The sequence below is a fragment of the Nilaparvata lugens genome, chromosome 5 (assembly GCF_014356525.2).
Source record: "Nilaparvata lugens isolate BPH chromosome 5, ASM1435652v1, whole genome shotgun sequence".
Lineage (NCBI taxonomy): Eukaryota > Metazoa > Arthropoda > Insecta > Hemiptera > Delphacidae > Nilaparvata > Nilaparvata lugens.
Genome location: NC_052508.1, coordinates 72,914,115 through 72,936,063, shown reverse-complemented (window position 1 = coordinate 72,936,063; position 21,949 = coordinate 72,914,115). Strand labels below are relative to the sequence as shown.

At 35.0% G+C, this 21,949-nt stretch overlaps 1 protein-coding gene across 2 annotated transcripts in view; it reads left to right on the top strand.

Moving 5' to 3' along the window:
* Positions 1 to 21,949, top strand: part of LOC111047939 (brefeldin A-inhibited guanine nucleotide-exchange protein 1) — a 130,775-nt gene that overhangs the window by 69,425 nt on the left and 39,401 nt on the right. For both annotated transcript variants that reach the window (XM_039429243.1, XM_039429244.1), the window contains exons 19-21: positions 3,799 to 3,926; positions 11,012 to 11,307; positions 15,924 to 16,096. In XM_039429243.1, the coding sequence (XP_039285177.1) occupies positions 3,799 to 3,926; positions 11,012 to 11,307; positions 15,924 to 16,096 (597 nt within the window). The remainder of the gene's footprint in view (positions 1 to 3,798; positions 3,927 to 11,011; positions 11,308 to 15,923; positions 16,097 to 21,949) is intronic.

Sequence of the window (21,949 nt, the reverse complement as noted above, 5' to 3'; positions counted from 1 at the left end):
TTTTTGAATTTCTTGTTAATGAATAATTTTACTTCTAAATACTTGAATTACGACATAGCCGTTTGATTTTTATAAATAAAATCTTTTAGCTTCTACTTACGTTTGTGGAGTGCTTTCGGACACTAAATTAAGTATTCAAAAGTGATTATTAACAAGCAGTTCGTAATGGAAAGAAGACTTTTGAAGAGAATAACGAAAATCCAAATTAAAATCTGTAAATCACCCCGAAGACTTCTGCTACTGTAAATATTGACAACAGGGTAAACAGCTTGATGGAAGTTCAATGAGAATAGAATAGAATTTTATTAGTCATTCAATATTTACAAAAATACATCGACTTCGTCAAAATACACCCTTTTTAAACCACTATTATTGAATTGAATTGAATTTGAATTGAATTGAATTTATTGCCAAAATTACAAATACATATTTGTACAATATTAATTACAAGAGTATACAATACAAATAGACATTGATTTTAACTTGAGTACAACAATATTATCAATGTAATATTTTGCACTGCCAACATAAGAAACCTTGTGTGTTGGCAGTGAGTTGTAGTTCACTTATTCTGCTTCAAGTACTTTATATACAATTCAAATTTTATGATGTTAAAGAAAGTATTACAGTAATTTACAAAAATCGCAAAAGCTTGGAAAAAACAAAACTTAAGAATACAACATATTATATGATAAAGTGATATCCAATTAATTATTGTGACGTCTTGAGGCCATCATGACAGTTAATCTTTCAAAAAGAGAAAATAAATACAATAAAACTAATCTCCTGCAAGATACGTGTGACAATTACATACCTGGTTCAAGAACCTGAAACTGAAATACCATCGTTCACAGTTTCTAGTAACAATGCTTGTTGGGTACCATACTATACTTCATACAACTATTTTGAAGAATATATTCTGCTCAATCCAATATTCTATACTTTTAAGTAAATTACGTGAGATTTTTTTATCTATAAAATCGTATGGAATCTTATTTATAATGTAGTTACAATAATATGTAAATTGGTGCCTGCATATGGTTAGCTTGATGAGTTCTGTGTTGTATTCATTAGTCAGTCTTAAAAATACAAAAATAAAATTAACAAGACATGTAAAACATAGATCACAAGTTACTCATTATAACATAAGAGAAATGGTACCCAGTTTATAGAAAATAAATCATTTACTGTGTACAAACATTCATTAACCAATACATATTTAATTTTATTTTTATTTCTGAGCTACGACAGTTTGATAGCCTATCCAAAAATTATTTGTCAGCCCGGGAATCGAACCAGGTCCTCCTAATTGCCATTCAGGTATGCTCACCCTCACACCAAACTGATAATGACAATCTTTGTATAGCAGCGCTCATTTCATACAAAGCCATAGCGGCCAGCTAGTCTACAGATGGAAATTAATGGGAAAAAGTGCATTTATTCAAATGCTAATTAATGAATAGTTATTATTAAACGAAAATCCAAATTGAATGCTGTAAATTACCCCGAAGACTTCTGCTACTATACATATTGACAACAGGGTAAACCGTTAGATGGAAATTCGATGAACGCAAAACTTATTCAAAACTTATTTGTCAGCCCGGGAACATGGGTTCTATGAACATAGGGTTGTATGAGATTAACAGTTAGATGGAAGTTCGATCTAGCTGTTAACCCTGTTATCAATATTTGCAGTAGCAGAAGTCTTAGATCTAATTTACAGCATTTAATTTGGATTTTCGTTTGATAATAATTAAAAAGTCATGTTTTGTAGATTCTGGAGCCAGACGGTTTTTTAAGAGGTGATCATCTGATATCACCACAGTCGCAGTGCAAATTATATTTTCTTAGTTTTGATCAAAAAAATATCTCAATATTATACTGTACTATCACAAAGAGAAATCAATCCAAGGCGAACACAATCTCTTCAGAATAAATTCATCAATGAAACACAAGAATAAATTTAAATTCAAACGCAATCTCTCAGTCGATGATTCATATATAAACGATGTAGGTAGTGTTTAACTACCTACTTCATATATAAACGATGTAGTGTTTAACTTTAACATTCATGATGTTAGTAAGGTTTGAGTTGAGGATTGAGCTCAAAGTGTTGGCATTATTTTTAAATTGGATTGTATAATCTCAGCCAAGCAGAGTGGACTGTATTATGGTGTATGAAGAAATTAAGGTTTTGATTGAATTGAAAAACTGAGTGCCGGTTGCACAAAAGCCGGTTAAATTTTAATCGTGATTAATTCCACGAGAACCAATAAGAGAAGCCGTCTTTTCAAAAACGCCCTCTGATTGGTTCTCATAAAATTGATCACGGTTAAAATACAACCTGCTTTTGTGCAACCGGGCATATATGTTGAAATTGAAGTGGCCAAGAAGATTATACATACAGGTAAACAATGGTGAATCGATTTCTTGCAATTGGAACAGCTGATTGAAGTGAAATTGTTATTTCTGGAACTTAGACCAGTTATAGAATAGACACGCTGGGAAGTCTAGCCTCTGAAGCCAACATCTAATTCCACTTCCCTTTTGATCCCTTTTTCTCTAGTTCTTTTATCACTTCTCTTAGAACCATATGTAATACGTAGGTATATGTTGTATTTTATATGGTTATGATTGATCTTATTGAATAATCAAAATTCAAATTTTATCATTACCTTTAACATTGTTCTTTTCTTTCTCAGAGTAGCTATTATACTATTTTCTTTTCTGTTTTTCACATGAACCATTTAAACATTCTCTTTTACTACTTTTCTAGTATTTATATATATATATTGTAATAATTTTTAATAATGTATTCCTGTATTCATGAGTGAGTTTGGGCTGTTATGCCTGTTGCACTCCTAGATTTTTGTAAGAATAAATAAATAAATAAATAAATCTACTGCCAAATCCACCCATCTTGACGTCACAACCAAGCTAACAACAATGCATTGTCCAACAACAATGTAAGTTAAACACCACAAACACTTACACAACAAACTCAAAAATGTTTTCTTTACGATGCGTGACGTCATTGCTGTGACGTCAAGATGGGTGGATTTGGCTGTAGATGTTGGCTTCATCGACTTTCAGTATGAATATACAATGAGCCGTGTCTATTCTATAACTGGTCTAAACCTAGCTCCGCAGTGCAGGCTGGTTGCTTGGCTGAATCGGACTAGGCGCTGAGACAGCAAATAATAGCAGCGTTGGTGGGAATGCGAGCGGCCGCAGTAACATCTTCCACCCAGCAATGGTCGGCGTAGTTCCGCCTAGCGGACAGACGAAAGATCAAACCAGTCGGTTATTTGATCCCTCCAGCCAGGCTCAGCCAAGCAGCCGAGACAATAGAGCAATCAGCAGTTTTCTTTCTCACGATTATTTTGATTTTTGTGTGTCAATAATAACTCCAGTCACCAGTAAAAAGTTACCAGAAACGTGGTATACTACCATATTAATGACTTTTCATGATGATTTTTAATTATTTAAAAACATTGTTGACATTCTGAGCCTTTAGGCTAAACTTGGGGTCGCTGAGAACGAATCTGCAATCAGAATTTCTTTATCACGAAAAATAACGAAAAAAATCCAGCTGTTGATCTTCCGGCAACCGTTAACAGTCATCCTGCAATGCGGCCGAAACACTTCCAAGCCAGACACCCATCTCGAATGACAACAACGCCAAGCTGTAAGAAACCATCCTGCACTGCGGCGCTAGGTTAAGTTCTGGAATAACAACATAACCTAAACCTGACATATGATAAACTGAAATTTCACATGGATTGTTTTGTGTTTCAGCTAGCGTGAAGGAATCGATAGGAGAGACAAGTTCGCAGAGTGTGTTGGTTGGAGTGGACAAAGTGTTCACCGGGTCGACAAGACTCGACGGTGATGCCATTGTCGACTTTGTCAAGGCGCTTTGCCAGGTAAACAGAACACGCACGTTCAATCTAGTTTATTAATGCCCGGTTCCATCAAGCCTGGACAAGACATTTGAACATGGACAAGTCAGGAACGCTTTACAACTATAGTGAGGTCCACATTATAATGGCAGTGGAGAAAGATAGGAGATTAACGTTGCCGATCCTCTGTCTTGTCTATAGGCACGCTTTACAACTATAGTGAGGTCCACATTATAATGGCAGTGGAGAAAGATGGAGATCAACGTTGCCGATCCTCTGTCTTGCCTTCTAACTTGACGGTAGCTGATACAGGTTTATTGATGTAATATCAACTGTTCATTCTCGTTTAAGATAATCAATTATATTTTATTAAGCAAGAAATTATTGTATTTTCAATAATTTCATAACGAATTTTAATAATTAAGATTAAATATTTTGTTAATCAATTATTAATCCTACATTGCTAGAAGATAATCTGGCAACAGAGAAAATCGAGAAAGAGATAGCGCTATCCGCTTTGTTGAATGACAAGGTCTATAAATACTGACAGGTCATGACACAATCCATAGCCACCTCTTAATACAAGGCCCCGGCATACGATATTGCCTACGTTAGTAGACAGAAGGTTGAAGGTTGATCACTCACAAGTGTAAGATTCGAAGTGGTGGGGGGAATGCCAGCGTGACGTCACGTGTAGTAAAAAAGTGATAGAGTAACCACACTGAGCATACAGTTTATTCACTGTATCTTCAAATACATCGTCGTTTAATCCCCTCAAGATTGACCTAGAACTTAAAAATTCTCCATACTTACAGCGAATTAGTCACCGATTCTAATGATGTTGTTTAATATTTCAAGTTCATTGAACTTGTATAAATAAAATGAAGTTGAAAGTTATTCAAGAATCTAAACACGTGACATGGAAAAGTTAATAAGCTGGAAAAGCGTTAGTAGACAACGTTATACTATTATAATTTCAGATTAACCCATAAAAAATCTTGATAAACCAATGCATTGCAATAAAACAATAAACCGATCTCGATAAATCCAATGAATTTCATTCATATAAAAGCACTGAACACATGCTGGTATCGCGCACATGTTCTACGAAAATAAAAATATCTCATCCCCGAAATTCACAAGCTGATGTATAGCCAAACTACAAAATATAAACACGACCTAGAAGATAAAGAAACCTTAAGGGTTTGAAAGGGAAGGTTAGGAGGTGGGTTTTTTTGCTTTTATATTGCAAAATGCTTGTATTATTCAAATGTTTTGATAATTATTGTAAAGCAGAAACAGAAAGCTTGCATGTCAGAAAATGTTTGTGTTATATAATTTGACTATAGGTCACCGTATGATTTTCAAGAATGCGATATTCTGCCTACTCTGTACTACAGCCTACGTCACAGCTGCAGTTCCCCCACTCCAATTGCATTTCAACTAAAATACTATAGATGAGTGACCAACCTTATGTCCACTAACTTTGCGATATTGCAACGTCGCAGTGTAGGCCTAGAATCTAATACATGATTGGTGGAAAAGATCAGCTGGTAGTTTTTTAAATCTTCTTCACCAATCATGTATCAGATTCAGGCCTACACTGTGACGTTGCAATATCGTAGGCCGGGGCCTTGTATTAGTTAGAGGTGGCTATGCACAATCCCGTGATGCATTGCAAAATTGCCATTTTGTGGGGTTCTAGTTCACCAATTCTCAAATTTATTTTTATCTGTTATCATTATACATTGAACATAATATGATGTTAGTAATATTATATTAGTAATTGGAACTGTAAAAATAATTCTTCCTACAGAATTGAAGTATTTATCAAAATACTAGAAACTGAATTGTTGATTTTTAGATTTAATTGATCAGGAACTTTAAAAGTCTTTTTGCAGTGGCCTCGCATATTTCTGTCTTGTCCCAATACCTTATGAATCATAATTCTTAGGTTACAAATATAAGAACAATTTTTAATAATAAATAAATGAATAATTGAAGCATTTATTATTGAAATTTCATTATTAGAAAATTGAAAACTTGAATTCACATATTATCTGAACTAGAATATTGTTTTTAAAAAGCATAATGCATGATTTTGTTATGAGTAGATTGGAATATTTCAAATGTACCGCCATAAAGACCCCACATAATGGCCGCTCCATAAGGAACACGAGTGTCATGACCTGTATTTATAGACCTTGTTGAATAATAGACACGGATAGCAATACCATTTCTAATCGAACACTGCCTTTATAACGTGAACCTCACTATAGTGTACTGGAACGTATTATTTCTATGGCGATAGTTGCTATCGATAATTCTAGTGCATACCTTGTTAAACATACCCGGCTTCGCCATGTTCAAATGTATTGACCTAACTTTGTGAAACTGGGCATTCGTGTTTATTATCATTATGAGCAAAGCATTTCGATTGATCATGTTTCCAGTATATTTCATTTTTTCTTGATTTATTGCTTCAAATGTGAACATCTTCAGAAAGTTTTGTCATATCAGTGTGCGGTTTCTCTATTAAAATATTCACTTTTGCGTGAATAGGAAGATTGAAACTATAGAGTGTTTTATCAAGGACGCAACCCAAAGTTAAATGACAAAATTCATGACATAAATCAGTTCTAAACTAGCTTTGTTTAGCTTTGTTTTCATCAAAATCAACCCAAACTTTCACTTGAAAAATATATATTTTATTTGTTAAATTTTAATCTACCTATTATATTTTTTAAATTACCTAACGTATACAGGGTCATTCATAATTATGGTAAAATAATTCAATACGTGATAGTAGAGGTAAAAATAAGAAAAAAAGTTCTTATAAACATATATCCATAAACGCTTCATTAGCGAGCTATACAGAGTGAGAGATTTCGCCCGGAATTCAGTTCCTCTGGTGAAATACATCGATGCTGAATTGTTTGGGGACTAGTTTTTGAAAAACTTATGCTGGATTCATATGGAAAAGTATCTGAAAAACTGAATAAAACTAGTCTGGAAGCTGTAGTGTGAGTAGTTTTTGAGAAAAGAGTTGAAATATGCAAAAAAATTCAAGTAGAAAAACACAGACTTCTACGTTTGATGCTCAATAACTTTCTTTAATGACCAGTAAACAAATAATTTTTTGCAATAAAAATTGTAGAGAATTTAATTCTGAAAAGAATTATGTAAGCTGTGTAACTAAATTTGAATAAAAGTTGGATGAAATGTATTCTCATGTAGTACATTACACCACAAAAATTTGCTGTTTTATGAGGAGAGAACTAATAACTCATTAGTTGTAGCTGATTGCAGCTGACGGACCTGTCATCCAAGCGGGGAAACTATTCATATGTATTTATTTATTTTATGTAAATTTCATTGTATTTTAAATGAATAAATAAATTTGATTTGATTTGATTAACTAGCACTTTCATTAACTTTTGCCAACCTAGAAGTTTCGGGGTCTAAAATTTACCCATGCTTCACTATTATCTTCTTAAACTCCAAGTTGCGTCCTTAATGAAACTGGCTTCCAGCCTTATAAACTTTTGCCAACCTAGAAGTTTGAGGGTCTAAAATTCACATAAGTATCGAATACTATCTTCATAAACTTGAATTGCTGAATCCTTGATGAGACACCTGTTATGACATAGTCATGGACAACTCAAAAACTTTTGAAATGAATATAAATTATAGGTGGTTGTTAATTAGCATTAGTTTGAGCTTTCGTTTGAATTGAGTTACACTACTTTCTTTAGACCTTCATATGGCTGGAAAAGGCTGAACTTTTCAGGGAACTTCCTCCCAGGGTTGGTGGCAGTGTTGTGACATTTTAATGCGGCTTCATTAGTCATACACACTACACAGCTATGGTGAATTCCAGTCGCACTTTTATTAATTTCCTTTCATAGAAGCGGATGACACTGCGTATTCTTCAATCGTCGGTAGAAGTGAGTGCTAGCTCCAGCTTGGATGGCTCGTAACTTACGAATGAATCATGGCAGTCGCATGCCAATTCCAGCTCTGCCATAAAACTTAAAAGAAAGTTCCCTGAAAATTTCAACTTTTCCTGTCATATACTGGGCTATAAAAAACTTTCATGGCGCTTGAAAATTCTACAGCTCTGCCGCAAAACCTGGAAGAAAGGTCCATGAAAATTTCAGCCTTTCCTGTCATATACTGGGCTATAAAAAAACGTTCAAGTTTAGTTTGGAAAATTCTACAGCTCTGGGCTATAAAATGAATAAATGAATTTTTTTCCTCCTCAATTTACAAATCACATTAAAATTAAATAGTACCTTGGAAATTATACTGATCCGTAGTGTGATCAGATAATCGAAGTGTAATTAACAAGGTAAAAACATTATCAATATTGATAATAGAAAATAAAAATAAACTAGTATGAAAAAAATAGAAAGTTGTGAGTCTAGTCTAGGTAATTATAAAAAAAACATTGAATTCTCCCATTCCCAAGCTTATATATTTTTGAAACAATCTGCTTCAATAAGAAAACTCTACTTGAATTTAATACAGGCGGAACATTCCATCAATACCCAACAAGATAATAGGAACAACCTAAGAGACGACACACACCAGACAACCATGTATGAGCGAGGTGTTAGGAGTTCTGGTATTCGGTTGTATAATTTATTGCCAGCTCATATAAAAGAAATGACTGGTACAAAATTCAGAGATCAATAAATAAAGAAGGAGCTGCTGTCCATATGCGCGTACTAAAATGAAGAGTTCAGAGAGTACTACGAGCGTCGAGATGGGGTTTAAAGAGAATAAAAAAATGTATTGACTTTTCATGTATTTATGTTCTGTATTTTATTTACTATATTGACAAGTCCAAATACCCCTTTTATAGGAGGTCAGTGGATAAAATAATATTGAATGAAAAAGACTAAGAAATTGTCAAAAACCCACTGATTTATTGATACTTAGGAAGACCGGTTTCGGTTATTACACCATTGTCAATCTCTGATAAACTGCGCTTCCTAAGTATCAATAAATCAGTGGGTTTTTGACAATTTCTTAGTCTTTTTCATTCAATATGAATAATTACCACAATATCAACTTCTCAACTACACAAAAAGATGAAATAATAATAAATAAATGAATTAAAATTGCTAAAGCATTACAATGACACATGAAAATTCTACAGCTACGACACAAAACCTGGTAGAAAGTACCCTGAAAACTTCTGCCTTGTACAGAGTTATAAAAAAATAGTGTAATTTAGTTCTGGAACGATCCTCGGTATATTTTGTCGACATTGTTGTCGTATTTGTACCTTGGTACCTTGGTATTCTTGTCGATAAGCATCTACGCTGGTCACCTCAGATTAGCTAGCTACCTTTGTAGAAAAAATTAAGGGTGGTCAATTTGAAAATGTACATGCTTAGAAGTATTTTGAGTCTAAAATGACTAAAATCTTTTTATTTTGCTTTATTCCAATCCTTAGTTCAGTATGGTAATTCTATATGGGGAGGAACTTTTGATTCAACTTTAAAACCTTTATTTGTTCTACAAAAGTTAGTTATCAAAACAATAATGAAGTATCCAAGAGATTTCCCAAGTGTCACATTGTTTCAAAATCCCAATCTGTTCACTGTAAGTCAATTGTTCATTTTAAAGACGATTAAGAAACATGTGCTCAAATTAAAAAATATGCAAAATTTTCAAAGAGTAACTAGACAAGTCGCTCAAAACTTAATCATAGTTGAAAGAATTGACAGCACCCTATCCCGTAGAAGTATTTCATATTTGAGAAATAAGCTCTATAATAAAGTTCCAAGAGGATGGTTGATAAAGAAGCCTAAAATAAAAGAACTCCATACCTGGGTGAAAGAAAATTATTTTTATTCAATTAATGATTTGGTTTGATATTGATTAATGTTGTATGAATTTAAAATTCAGCTTTATGTATATCTTTAATAATTGTTATTTCTGAGAATGGAATATTGAGTTGGTTGGATGTTAATTATTGTAAGCCTATATTATAACATTTTATGATTATTTTTATATTAATATTAATGTTCAAGTGAATAAGATATATTAAGACTCGTCGTCGGCGTACATTTTTTCATTTTTTTCATTTCATTTTCATTTTTTTCCATCCCACTGACCACCTATGAAAGGGGTATAAGGATTTGTCAATTATAATCTAAGTCGTAAATCTTTGCATTCTTTAATGCAAAAAGAATTCCTCACTGGAATAAGGACAAACCTGCAACAACTCCTCCCTCACCTTAATTCTGAACTTTTCACCTGTAAGAGCTTCTATGCGTGTTGGCAATGAATTATAAAGCCGAATTCCTGCACTCTTTACCCCCCTCTCATACATACCAGTTCGATGAATGTCGTCTCTGAGGTTTTGTCTATATCTGGTATTGTATGAGTGGAACAACTCTCCTGTATTGAACCTATCTTTATTCCTTTCAATAAAACAAAGAGCCTCTAAAATATATACACCTGGTAGTGGGAGAATCTTTAACTCTTTGAAATAATCTCTACAACTTGCTCTAATAGATTCACCCACCATCACTCTAACTGCCCACTTTTGAATCCTAAATATATGTATTGCATGAGTTGAATTGCCCCAAAATATAACACCGTATGAAAGAAGAGAATGGAACACAGCAAAATAAACACTTCTAAGCGTTCCTGCATCCAGCAATTTCTTCACGGTTCTAAGAACAAATACTGCTGAGTTTAGTTTGCTTTTTAGCTGGTCTAAATGAGGTCGCCAGGAGAGTTCAGAGTCCAGCACTACTCCAAGTACCTTTGCCTCGTTTGCTGAACCTATGTTTCCATCTCTCGTATCCAATACTGCTTCCCGAGCCGTCCTGAATGGAATCTGCATAGTCTTATTAGTACAACATATTTGAGGCCAGCCATTCTTCTAGTTTCTGAAGAGCTCTTCTACTTTCAGATTCCATATCATGCTGACTGTTACTTTTCAATAAAATACTTACATCATCAGCGTATAAAACACAGTGTTTTACAAGTATTCTTTTGTCGACGTGTAGCACAAAGTTGTCAATTTCCTTTTTGTTGGTATTCTGTTTATATTTTTTGTGCAATAAACGATTTCATTTGATTTGTAGGTGTCCGTAGACGAGCTAGCACACCCGAGCCACCCGCGCATGTTCAGCCTGCAGAAGATCGTGGAGATCTCGTACTACAACATGGGCCGCATACGTCTGCAGTGGTCGCGCATATGGCAGGTGCTCGGCGAACACTTCAACCGAGTCGGCTGCAACCCGAACGAGGACATCGCCTCGTTTGCGCTCGACTCGCTGCGACAGCTCAGCATGAAGTTCATCGAGAAGGGCGAGTTCGCCAACTTCCGCTTCCAGAAGGACTTTCTCAGGCCGTTCGAGCATATCATGAAGAAGAACAGGTGCGTCGACAATGATCATGTAGCTGGAAGTTGTTTCCGCTTCCCTAAAGTAAGGATCTCATCATATCCTATACTATTAAATGAGCAATTTTTACTTTCCTTGCCCTATTACCATAGGTAAGGAAAGTATTGCTTTCCGAAAAAAATTAAGGTACCCCAATTTCTAAATTTCTATAGGTTTCAAGGTCCCCTGAGTCCAAAAAACTGGTTTTTGGGTATTGATCTGTATGTGTGTGTGTGTGTGTGTGTGTGTGTGTGTGTGTGTGTGTGTGTGTGTGTGTGTGTGTGTGTGTGTATGAGTGTATGTGCGTCTGTGTACACGATATCTCATCTCCCAATTAACGGAATGACTTGAAATTTGGAACTTAAGGTCCTTTCACTATAAGGATCCGACACGAACAATTTCGATCAAATGCAATTCAAGATGGCGGCTAAAATGGTGAAAATGTTGTCAAAAACAGGGGTTTTTGTGATTTTCTCGGAAACGGCTCCAACGATTTTGATCAAATTCATACCTAAAATAGTCATCGATAAGCTTTATCAATTGCCACAAGTTCCATATCTGTAAAAATTTCAGGAGCTCCACCCCATCAATGCAGATAGATTCCCAATTATCAGGCTTCAGATACAATTGAAACAAAAAAAATCAAGTGGAGTAGATTGATCATGAAAATCTCTACAATTAATGTTCAGTAACATTTTCACCTAAAATTGAAAATAAGCTTTAAATTCGAGAAAATGTGAATATTCAATTGCAAATTATTGTTGATTCTATTAAATCATTCACTATGAAGAGATAGCAGACCTCATGTGTGACTCCAGCGTTATTGCCCTGTCACCAGCTGGCTCAAATCTTTGAATAGTGGACTTGAGATGCGCGGGAACACTAGCGTCAGGTGATCAATTTTCATAACGGCAAGGAAAGTTGTGTGAGTGCGCCACACCAGATTTTTAAACTTGAATTTTAAAAAACACTTTTCAAAGAGTGTGTGGGAAGAGAAATTTATTTGATCATTCAGGAGACTGTTGGGAAACTGTTTTGTGTGGTTTGAAAAAATAGTTTACAGTTCAAAATTATCGCCCTATTAAAGCATCCACCAACCCCCACCACCACCTATTCCTCCACCTTCATCCCTTACCACACATAACCTTGACATTAGAGTAAATTCCTACAGTCTGATGATGACCCACAACAGGTCGAAACGATCGTCACTACCAAAGTAAGTGCATTTTCACTCCAAAAGTGTTTTTTAAAATTCAAGTTTAATTTTAATAGTGAAAAAGTATGGATATACAACAGAGCAATTGCTGTTTAGATGTTTATATATCTGTATGTGACCGGATCTCGAAAACGGCTCTAACGATTCTTAGAAATTTGGAACAAAGTAGGTTTATGATATAAAAATTTGATTGCACTAGGGCTCAACCCTGGCATAACTCGCTGCAGGACATTAAAATGATAAATACATGCTTGGAACAACAGCTGGGAATTTTGTCATCTGTCGATACCGTAATCAAAGTGAGTGAGAGAGTGCATGTGTGGGTTATTCCTCAGCTGATCTCACGAGACTAGTAATCCAGCAAGAGAAACATATTTTCTCTTCTTTACTTTCCTTGCCCTATTACCATAGGTAAGGAAAGTATTGCTTTCCGAAAAAAAAATAAGGTACCCCAATTTCTTAAATTCTATACGTTTCAAGGTCCCCTGAGTCCAAAAAACTGTTTTTTTTTATGAGTGTATGTGCGTCTGTGTACACGATATCTCATCTCCCAATTAACGGAATGACTTGAAATTTGGAACTTAAGGTCCTTTCACTATAAGGATCCGACACGAACAATTTCGATCAAATGCAATTCAAGATGGCGGCTAAAATGGTGAAAATGTTGTCAAAAACAGGGTTTTTCGTGATTTTCTCGGAAACGGCTCCAACGATTTTGATCAAATTCATACTCAAAATAGTCATCGATAAGCTCTATCAACTGCCACAAGTCCCATATCTGTAAACATTTCAGGAGCTCCGCCCCATCAATGCAGATAGATTCCCAATTATCAGGCTTCAGATACAATTGAAACAAAAAAAATCAAGTGGAGTAGATTGAGCATGAAAATCTCTACAATTAATGTTTAGTAACATTTTCACCTAAATTTGAAAATAAGCTTCAAATTCGAGAAAATGTGATTATTTAATTGCAAATTATTGTTGATTCTATTAAATCATTCACTATGAAGAGATAGCAGACCTCATGTGTGTCTCCAGCGTTATTGCCCTGTTACCAGCTGGCTCAAATCTTTGAATAGTAGACTTGAGATGCGCGGGTACACTAGCGTAAGGTGATCAATTTTCATAACGGCAAGGAAAGTTGTGTGAGTGCGCCACACCAGATTTTTCCTTTTTTTAGAAAGCATGACATGTTTACTTCAGAAAGTCCAAAATAGTAACTAGATGCTGTTAGTGTAGAATATTACATAGTATATTAATATTGTAGCAAACATAGTATATCATTCTAAATCTAATTTATAGTAGGCTATATCTATTTGTAGTTGATGATGTTTTTGTTTTTTGAAGTGTGAATAAATTGCTATTTTGATAAGTGATAGTAGCTTAACCTAGATTTTGATTTGGACTGTAGTATAAATTTGAAAAGGGACAATTTTGGGCATAAGCCTGTTGTGCCTCCTCATATAACTGTAAAAATAATTGTACGACTGAAAAAATGAATAAATAAATATATACTATAAATTCAATCTTTCGTTACAAATTTTCTATGCTTTTACACTCCAGAGCGAAGCTCGGCCCCCGATTTTTGTAATAAAGGAGTAAACTGGCTTATGTACGGGATAGGAAATTCACGAATGACGCATCATCACGTCTGAATTAATGGACTGATTAATTTGAAATTTTGCATATAGATTCTTTATTCACCGAGGATGGTTATAGGCCTATTTTCAATTCTTCGAGATTTCATTACGTCAGTTTTCAGTTGATCAAATTTTAATTGGATCCTTATGGAGCACGGATTGATTACCTGCTAGTTAGAAATTACCACACTTACAATAGGGTAACAGGACTGAAAAATAACTCAGTAGCTTAAAGTGCGAGATAAATTACTTTTAACATGAAGAGGGGAAACCCATTTCTCTGAATGATTTCAGATATTATTCCTATTATTATTATTTCATATTCATAACACTTTATTATTTGTTTCTTTATGTTGAAATTGTTATTGAAATATTATTGTTTAATCGTTGGATCAAAATCACGTGGTCATTGTAAAATAGAAAGAGTACTGCTTTAGAGTCTGGCTTTATTTGATTGAAAGCAATCGCTTGCTTTTCCTCTTCAGTTAGCAAAACAGAACAGTTCAAGGATAATCAATTCGCACTGCCGTGTGTACAGTATATAGATTGAGTAGGGCTACCATCTTTGTGCGACAAAACAAAATTTTCCTAAATCTAGAACATGATTGTTCTAACAATCAGTGGAGATGAGTTCGTGTCAAAGGTTGGTGAACCTGTTTTGCTGTCTGAAGAAGATCAATTCAATTCAATTTATTAATGTCAACAAAAAATTAATTTACAATTCATACTTACAAACATAAAATACAAATTCTTTATAAAATAATGAATATTTACATAAAATATCATATTCTAAATAATATTGTTGCATCCCTCTTTAAGCAAAGCTTGTGATGAGGGATGGTGTATCTCTAGAATGTTGGATAGCATAAGATACTAATATACATCGTAATATTAATAACATAATTAGATTTTATAATTTTACATTACAATATCAAGAAAAAAGAAAATTCCATTCTCTTTTGCTATTTTCATACAAATTTTGCTCTTGTAATCAGTATAGGCCTAATTGAGATTCAACTATATGTTCTACATCAAAGATAAAGATCACCAATATTTAAAAATAAAACAACAAATTCTGTTCTGCTCTGTTATACTAAGTAAGATATGTATTTGAAGAATAGAATTGAGATTTACAAACAGATTTGAGAAATAAATCAAAATTAGTCTTCATTTTGTCTCCCTAATAAGTAGTGTCGAAGATACTGTCTAAAAGTTTTGAAAGTGAAATAATAATAACAAACTGGTATACATTGGGATGCTCCAGAAACTTCAAGCAACAGACGGTTTAAAAGTCTAGGACCATAATACGCTGCATGAGCACTGGCAGCCGCTGTTCTACAAGGTGGTTCTAGCAAAAATCTCTCAAATTGTCTACGAGTAACATAGCCGCCATGAGGGGCTATAGGGAATCTATTGGGCCACGAATAGACAAAACTAGCTAGGTCAAGATCATACAAGTGCTCAATACTGAGTACATTAAATTCTTTATACAGCAAATTTGTTGGATATCTAACCGGTTTTTTCAAGCATATTTTAATAATTTTCTTATACAATACTATAAGAGGCTTAAGAACGGTAACACCACAACCACCCCAGCCAATTATACCATATCGAAAAGCAAGCTTTTCGAGTATTGAAGAAAAGCAAGCTTTCAATCAAATAAAGCCAGACTCTAAACCAATGCCGTATACTCTTTCTATTATTGTAAAGCTTAATATTGTAGCTTTTTGCTAACATATTTTTATTCTTTTGACAGTTCGTTATCTATTCGTGACATGGTAGTGCGGTGCATTGCTCAGATGGTGAATTCGCAAGCAAAGAACATCAGATCCGGATGGAAAAACATATTCAGCGTTTTCCATATTGCAGCGTCCGATCATTTTGAAACTATCGTTGAGATGGCTTTTCAAACAACCGGACACATCATAAGTAAGTGATCATCTCGTATTTAATTAATTGATTTCGTATGTCGCAAGACAATCCAAACTAGACGCTCAATATCATTGTGCAGTATAGTACAAGATGCGCCAGAGAAACAACTTACTTATTTGAAAGGTCAATAAAAACAAAAGTACTTTAGTTATTGTTTTAATTTTTTTAAATATGAGAATACTATTTCCAAATTTTTTCATACTGTCTTGAAAATGACATCAGATCAATGGTGACCCCCATTGCGCATATACTGATGAACTCAATTTTTGAAATTTATATACACTCGTTGCAGTATATCAATCGGTATGTTGGCAATGGTGTCGCGAATGTTGTTCTTGAGGTGTGCTATGGTCCGTGGTCAATCGACATAAACCAGTGATTTCAAATAACCCTATTAAAAAATCGCATTGAGAAAACGCATGTGGAAATGAGCCTCTTCACTGAATAAAAGTGACCGCGTCTTCAGGCAGGTTGTCCATCCGCATATCACAGCATTTTGACGGGCATCAAAATCGCGTTCAGTCGATTCTTGAACAACAGCCAATTTATAGGGATGAAATTGTAGGTCTTCATGGAAAATTCGTCGAACATTGGAGTCAGAAATTGCCATAGCAGCTGCGTGTTTGCGAGCCAAACGCCGGGGAGAACGCACAACTGACTGCCGTTCTGGAGTTCTGATAGTACTGAAGTCTATTTCTAGGTTTAGCGACACTTCCACACTTCCGAAATGAGTTAACCCACGACAGAATTGAATTACGGTCAGGAACGAATCTGTGAGGAGGAATTTCATATCGAGTGTTGAAGTAATCGACCATTAGAAAAGAAGCTGTCAACTGCGAAGGCCCGCTGCTCTCTAGACCAGAGCATGATGGCTACTTGAGGGAGGATAAACTTAGGAACTTCCCTCTCCAGATGCCCCCTCTCTTGTCCCTCTACACAACCAATTCACTACGCATACATTTTTTCAAATAAGTAAGTTTCTCTGGCGCACCTTGTACCTGCTTATAACATCAGGCCAAATTGTCTATGACTTGTTTATTACAGTTGTGTAGCCTGATTTTTTAAGTAGTTACTATTATTGTACAATAACATCAAGCTTCCAGTTCGTGCTTAAATAATCTGTTATTTATAGCTATTATAAGAATAGTTATAATTCTGCTTCCGAACTTGTCAATGGCTACAAAATATGTTTCATCTCATTGCGTTAAGATATAAATAGTAAATAGTGTAGTTGATTAGAGTTTACCACGGTATATAGAAGAAGACGGTAGGTGTCACACGCGCATGTTTGTGCTAAATTTCCGGTTTAGCTGACGTCATTTTATATCCAATCATCTGTTTTTAACAAAAAAGTTTCATAAATTGCCAATAGGTACCTAATAACCTCGGTTGTTGGCGATGACGCAATCTAGCTGGCTGGCCACTGCGCACTTATTTCGTGACCCCTACCGTTTTCATCTAAATACCGTGGTGTTTACTGTAGCGGACTCTTTTATAACTCACTTTTCCTGAATTTCAATAATAATTGAGATTTATAATAGGGCGAATAAACTATTAGCCTACTCGAAAGATTGTTAATTAATGTATTAGCTTCCTCAACATTCAGAAAATATATAAATAACAATTAAGGAATGATGAGTGTATTACTCCAAAGATTGCATTGGTTATATCAACATTTAAAAAAAATCATATATGATAGGAGTTGAGTTCTATCAAACTAATATATTTATTGAAAATGCATTACATGAAAATTATAATAAAACAACATGAAAACAACATAAAACAACACAAAACAACATGAAAACAACACAAAACAACATGAAAACAACACAAAACAACACAGAACAATTCAAAACAACATAAAACAACACAAAACAACACGAAACAACATGAAAACAACACAAAACAACATGAAAACAACACAAAACAACATAAAACAACACAAAACAACATGAAACAACATGAAAACAACATAAAACAACACAAAACAACATGAAACAACATGAAACAACATGAAACAACATGAAAACAACATAAAACAACACAAAACAACATGAAAAAACATGTAATACAACAGTAATACAACTCGAAGAGGTTTACAGCTTAATGACAAAACAAACCTCATTTACATCAAAAGTATGAACCAAGTGTTTTAAAAATAAGAACTTAATATTAAAACCTGAAATTAAAAACCTACATTCTAGATAGTGAAATAAAATCTTTGACACAGATTGATTTGTCTTCTGATATTTAGTTACAATTTAGGGCCGGTTTCCGAGCTCGGGATTTAGCTAAGTCCTAGACTTTAAACAGCTGGAGTCAGAAAATTGGCTTTCCAAAACGGGGCGTAGTCGCAGCTTTTATAACAGTAGTCGTAGTTTTTATATTTTCTCATTTCTATAATTGGAAACTGACAGAATCCAAGGGCAGGGCAGTGGACTGTGGATTATAGTTGATATAAATACCTACAAATAAATCTTTGAATTCTGTACATAAAAATACTGATAGCTTGAAGTGTGGTAAGTACGCCAATAAAAGACTAAATGAATCAACAATATAAGATTTAATAATAATAAGATGATAATAGTAGGCAGATGGCCACATACAAAAACAATTGTGTCAAGTATCTTGGGATCAATAAAATAATGATAGGCAGGTGGCCACATACAAACATTGAATCAAATATTTTGAGATCAATAAAATAATAATAGGCAGATGGCCACATACAAAGGCAATTGTAAGTAGGTTAAGTCTTTGAATCCTTAAATAATAATAGGCAGATGGCCACATACAAAAACAATGAGTCAAATCTTGGGAAAATTACAACATGTGAAATAATGTAGAGAACTACAAAATTTAAAAGAAATTAGGTCAATGACATTAATGACCATTGAAGTATGACAATAAATGCAAAGGTAGTAATAATGATACCTGAAATGAATATAAATTGAGTGCAATAATGAAAGTTATTACTAAGGTACAATAATAATGATTAAAAAATGACAATAAGCTGTAAAAAATGCTCAGCAAATAACATACATAAAAAATATATGTGGCATAGGCCTTCAGTGATTTGAATGTCAAAATAGACTTCGACCTAACAATTAATAGGCGTTACTGGCCTTAAAATATCACTAAGAGCTAAGGGTAGCTAATAAATACAAATGAGGACAGTCCGGGTTGAATATAAGCGACATGGGCCTTCAATGAATTGAATGTCAAGACAGACATCAATTAGAACGAGTAATAGGCGACAGTGGCCTCAGAAAATCACTTGTAAAGCCAAGGGTAGCTGTCAAATCCAGAGAATTAATAGTTGCTACTATTGAATACAATTATATAGGCGTCAGTGGCCTCAGAAAATCACTTGTGAAGCCAAGGGTAGCTGTTAAATACAATGAATTAATAGGCGTCGGTGGCCTTAGTGAATTGCATGTCAAGATAGACATTAATCAAATAATAAGTAGGCGTCAGTAGCCTCAGTGAATTGAATGTCAAGATAGACATTAATCAAATAATAAGTAGGCGTCAGTAGCCTCAGTGAATTGAATGTCAAGATAGACATTAATAAAACAATTAGTAGGCGTCAGTGGCCTCAGAAAATCACTTGTAAAGCCAAGGGTAGCTGTCAAATCCAATGAATTAATTGCTACAATTGAATACAATTATATAGGCGTCAGTGGCCTCAGAAAATCACTTGTGAAGCCAAGGGTAGCTGTCAAATCCAATGAATTAATAGGCGTCGGTGGCCTTAGTGAATTGAATGTCAAGATAGACATTAATTAAACAATAATGATGCATACGTAAATGAAAAATTGAAAGGAACGATTTACATAACCTGAATAAAATTTTGAAGAGGAGATGCGGCCAGGCAGACAGGCAACGACTCCGCAATACCAACAGGAACAGGACATCAGCAAGCGATGAAGTGATCTGGCCATGCGATGACAAGCATGGAAACGTCCACTACAGCAGCAGGTGAATCCCCCAATGGAAAAGTAGGCTGGAGCGAGTAGAATTCCAAACGAATAATCCGATCTTCAAATTGTGGAATTTTTGGATTGATTTCCAAACAGTAGAGATGATGCACTTGAAAGTTTGAGGTTCACGAAGTGAAGCCAATTGTAGAAAAATGGCAACTGAAGCTTACACGAGGTTGTAATTTTAGACAAAGTTTATCCAATTTTAACAGAGTAACTGAGTGAAGAACTCGATGAATAATTGAATCACACTGAAGAATAGAACAAACGAATTAATTTGAAGAATAATTCACACTTTAAAAAAGGTTCTGTAGATCAAATAAATAGCGCTGAACGCTTACACGAGGTTGCAATTTTAGACAAAGTTTATCCAATTTTAACAGAGTAACTGAGTGAAGAACTCGATGAATAATTGAATCACACTGAAGAATAGAACAAATGAATTAATTTGAAGAATAATTCACACTTTAAAAAAGGTTCTGTAGATCAAATAAATAGCGCTGAACGCTTACACGAGGTTGCAATTTTAGACAAAGTTTATCCAATTTTAACAGAGTAACTGAGTGAAGAACTCGATGAATAATTGAATCACACTGAAGAATAGAACAAACGAATTAATTTGAAGAATAATTCACACTTTAAAAACGTTTTGTAAGTCTGATGAATTCAGATGAAAGGTTTAGACCGAGCGCAGGAAGCACACTCGACTATCCACCATTGAAAAAGAAACGGAGATGCTGCAAGCTACAATGAAAAAGGCAAGCTGCCGGATGTGTTAGAAACGTAGGCAAAGCGCTCGCAACCGAATGGTGAAAAAGTAACAAATATCTAAAAGGTAAGATGCCTAAAGACAAGATTAAATTCTAAAAAATCGAATAGCACAAATATTAAAATTGCAACGGCAAACAATCCGACGAAAAAATACGAATAAAAGTATAGAAAACCAGCTGACTAGAGCAGTGGCAAAGAACCGCGACTGAGACGTCACTGGTCAGCGCAGACGCACAAAAGACACAGCGTGCAGACAGACAGACATGATGACGACATGATGTCTACGTAGTAGCGGAACGAATAACAAGTGGAACCGTTCCAATAAATGCTTTGTCAGATTTTACATAAACTGGGCCCCTTGTGTCATACGGGGTATGGCACAATAAGAAAAAGTAAGAAATATGTAAAATCTGGCAAGGCAATTGGAAATTGAAAACTGGGCCCCATGTGAGAACCAGGGGAAAAGAGCAATGAAACCTGAAAATACAACATGAACCATAAGAGCAAGGGGATTAACTAGAATCCTCATCAATGGGAAGAGGTGCTAAACTCGAAATAGCTCTCTTAAAAGTACCGGAGGGAGTGAGAACAGTGACAACTCGAACCTTGTCATCCTTACCGGGATGAACTTCAGTAATGCGCGCCAGCTTCCAAGTGGACTGCGCGGAACCAGGATCCTTCAAGATGACAACCGTACCGACCTTCAAATTTTCATAATTGTTTAACCCTTTGCCTTTTTTCTGAAGAGTGGTTGAGGAGTGGGTCTTTTTTCTGAAGAGTGGTGGAGAAAAAGTACGAGATTTGGGGCCGCCTACACGAATGGAAATAGGACCAGCGTAATCTAAACCACAATTATGAAAGTGAACATTAGCCTGAACGCGGGCCGCAGGTAAACTACCCATGATTTGCTCAGAACGAAGAGCCGAAAAGTGAAAACACAATATGCAATGCCGCAATACACTTTTGATGGTGCGACGGGTGGAGGGAAACCAAAATCGTTGTCTTACACTGGCCATGGTGGCCTGCACACCAGCATGACTTAGACGACGATGGTGAGCAACAATCAATGCACGAGTGAATTTGTGATTGCTGGGCAACA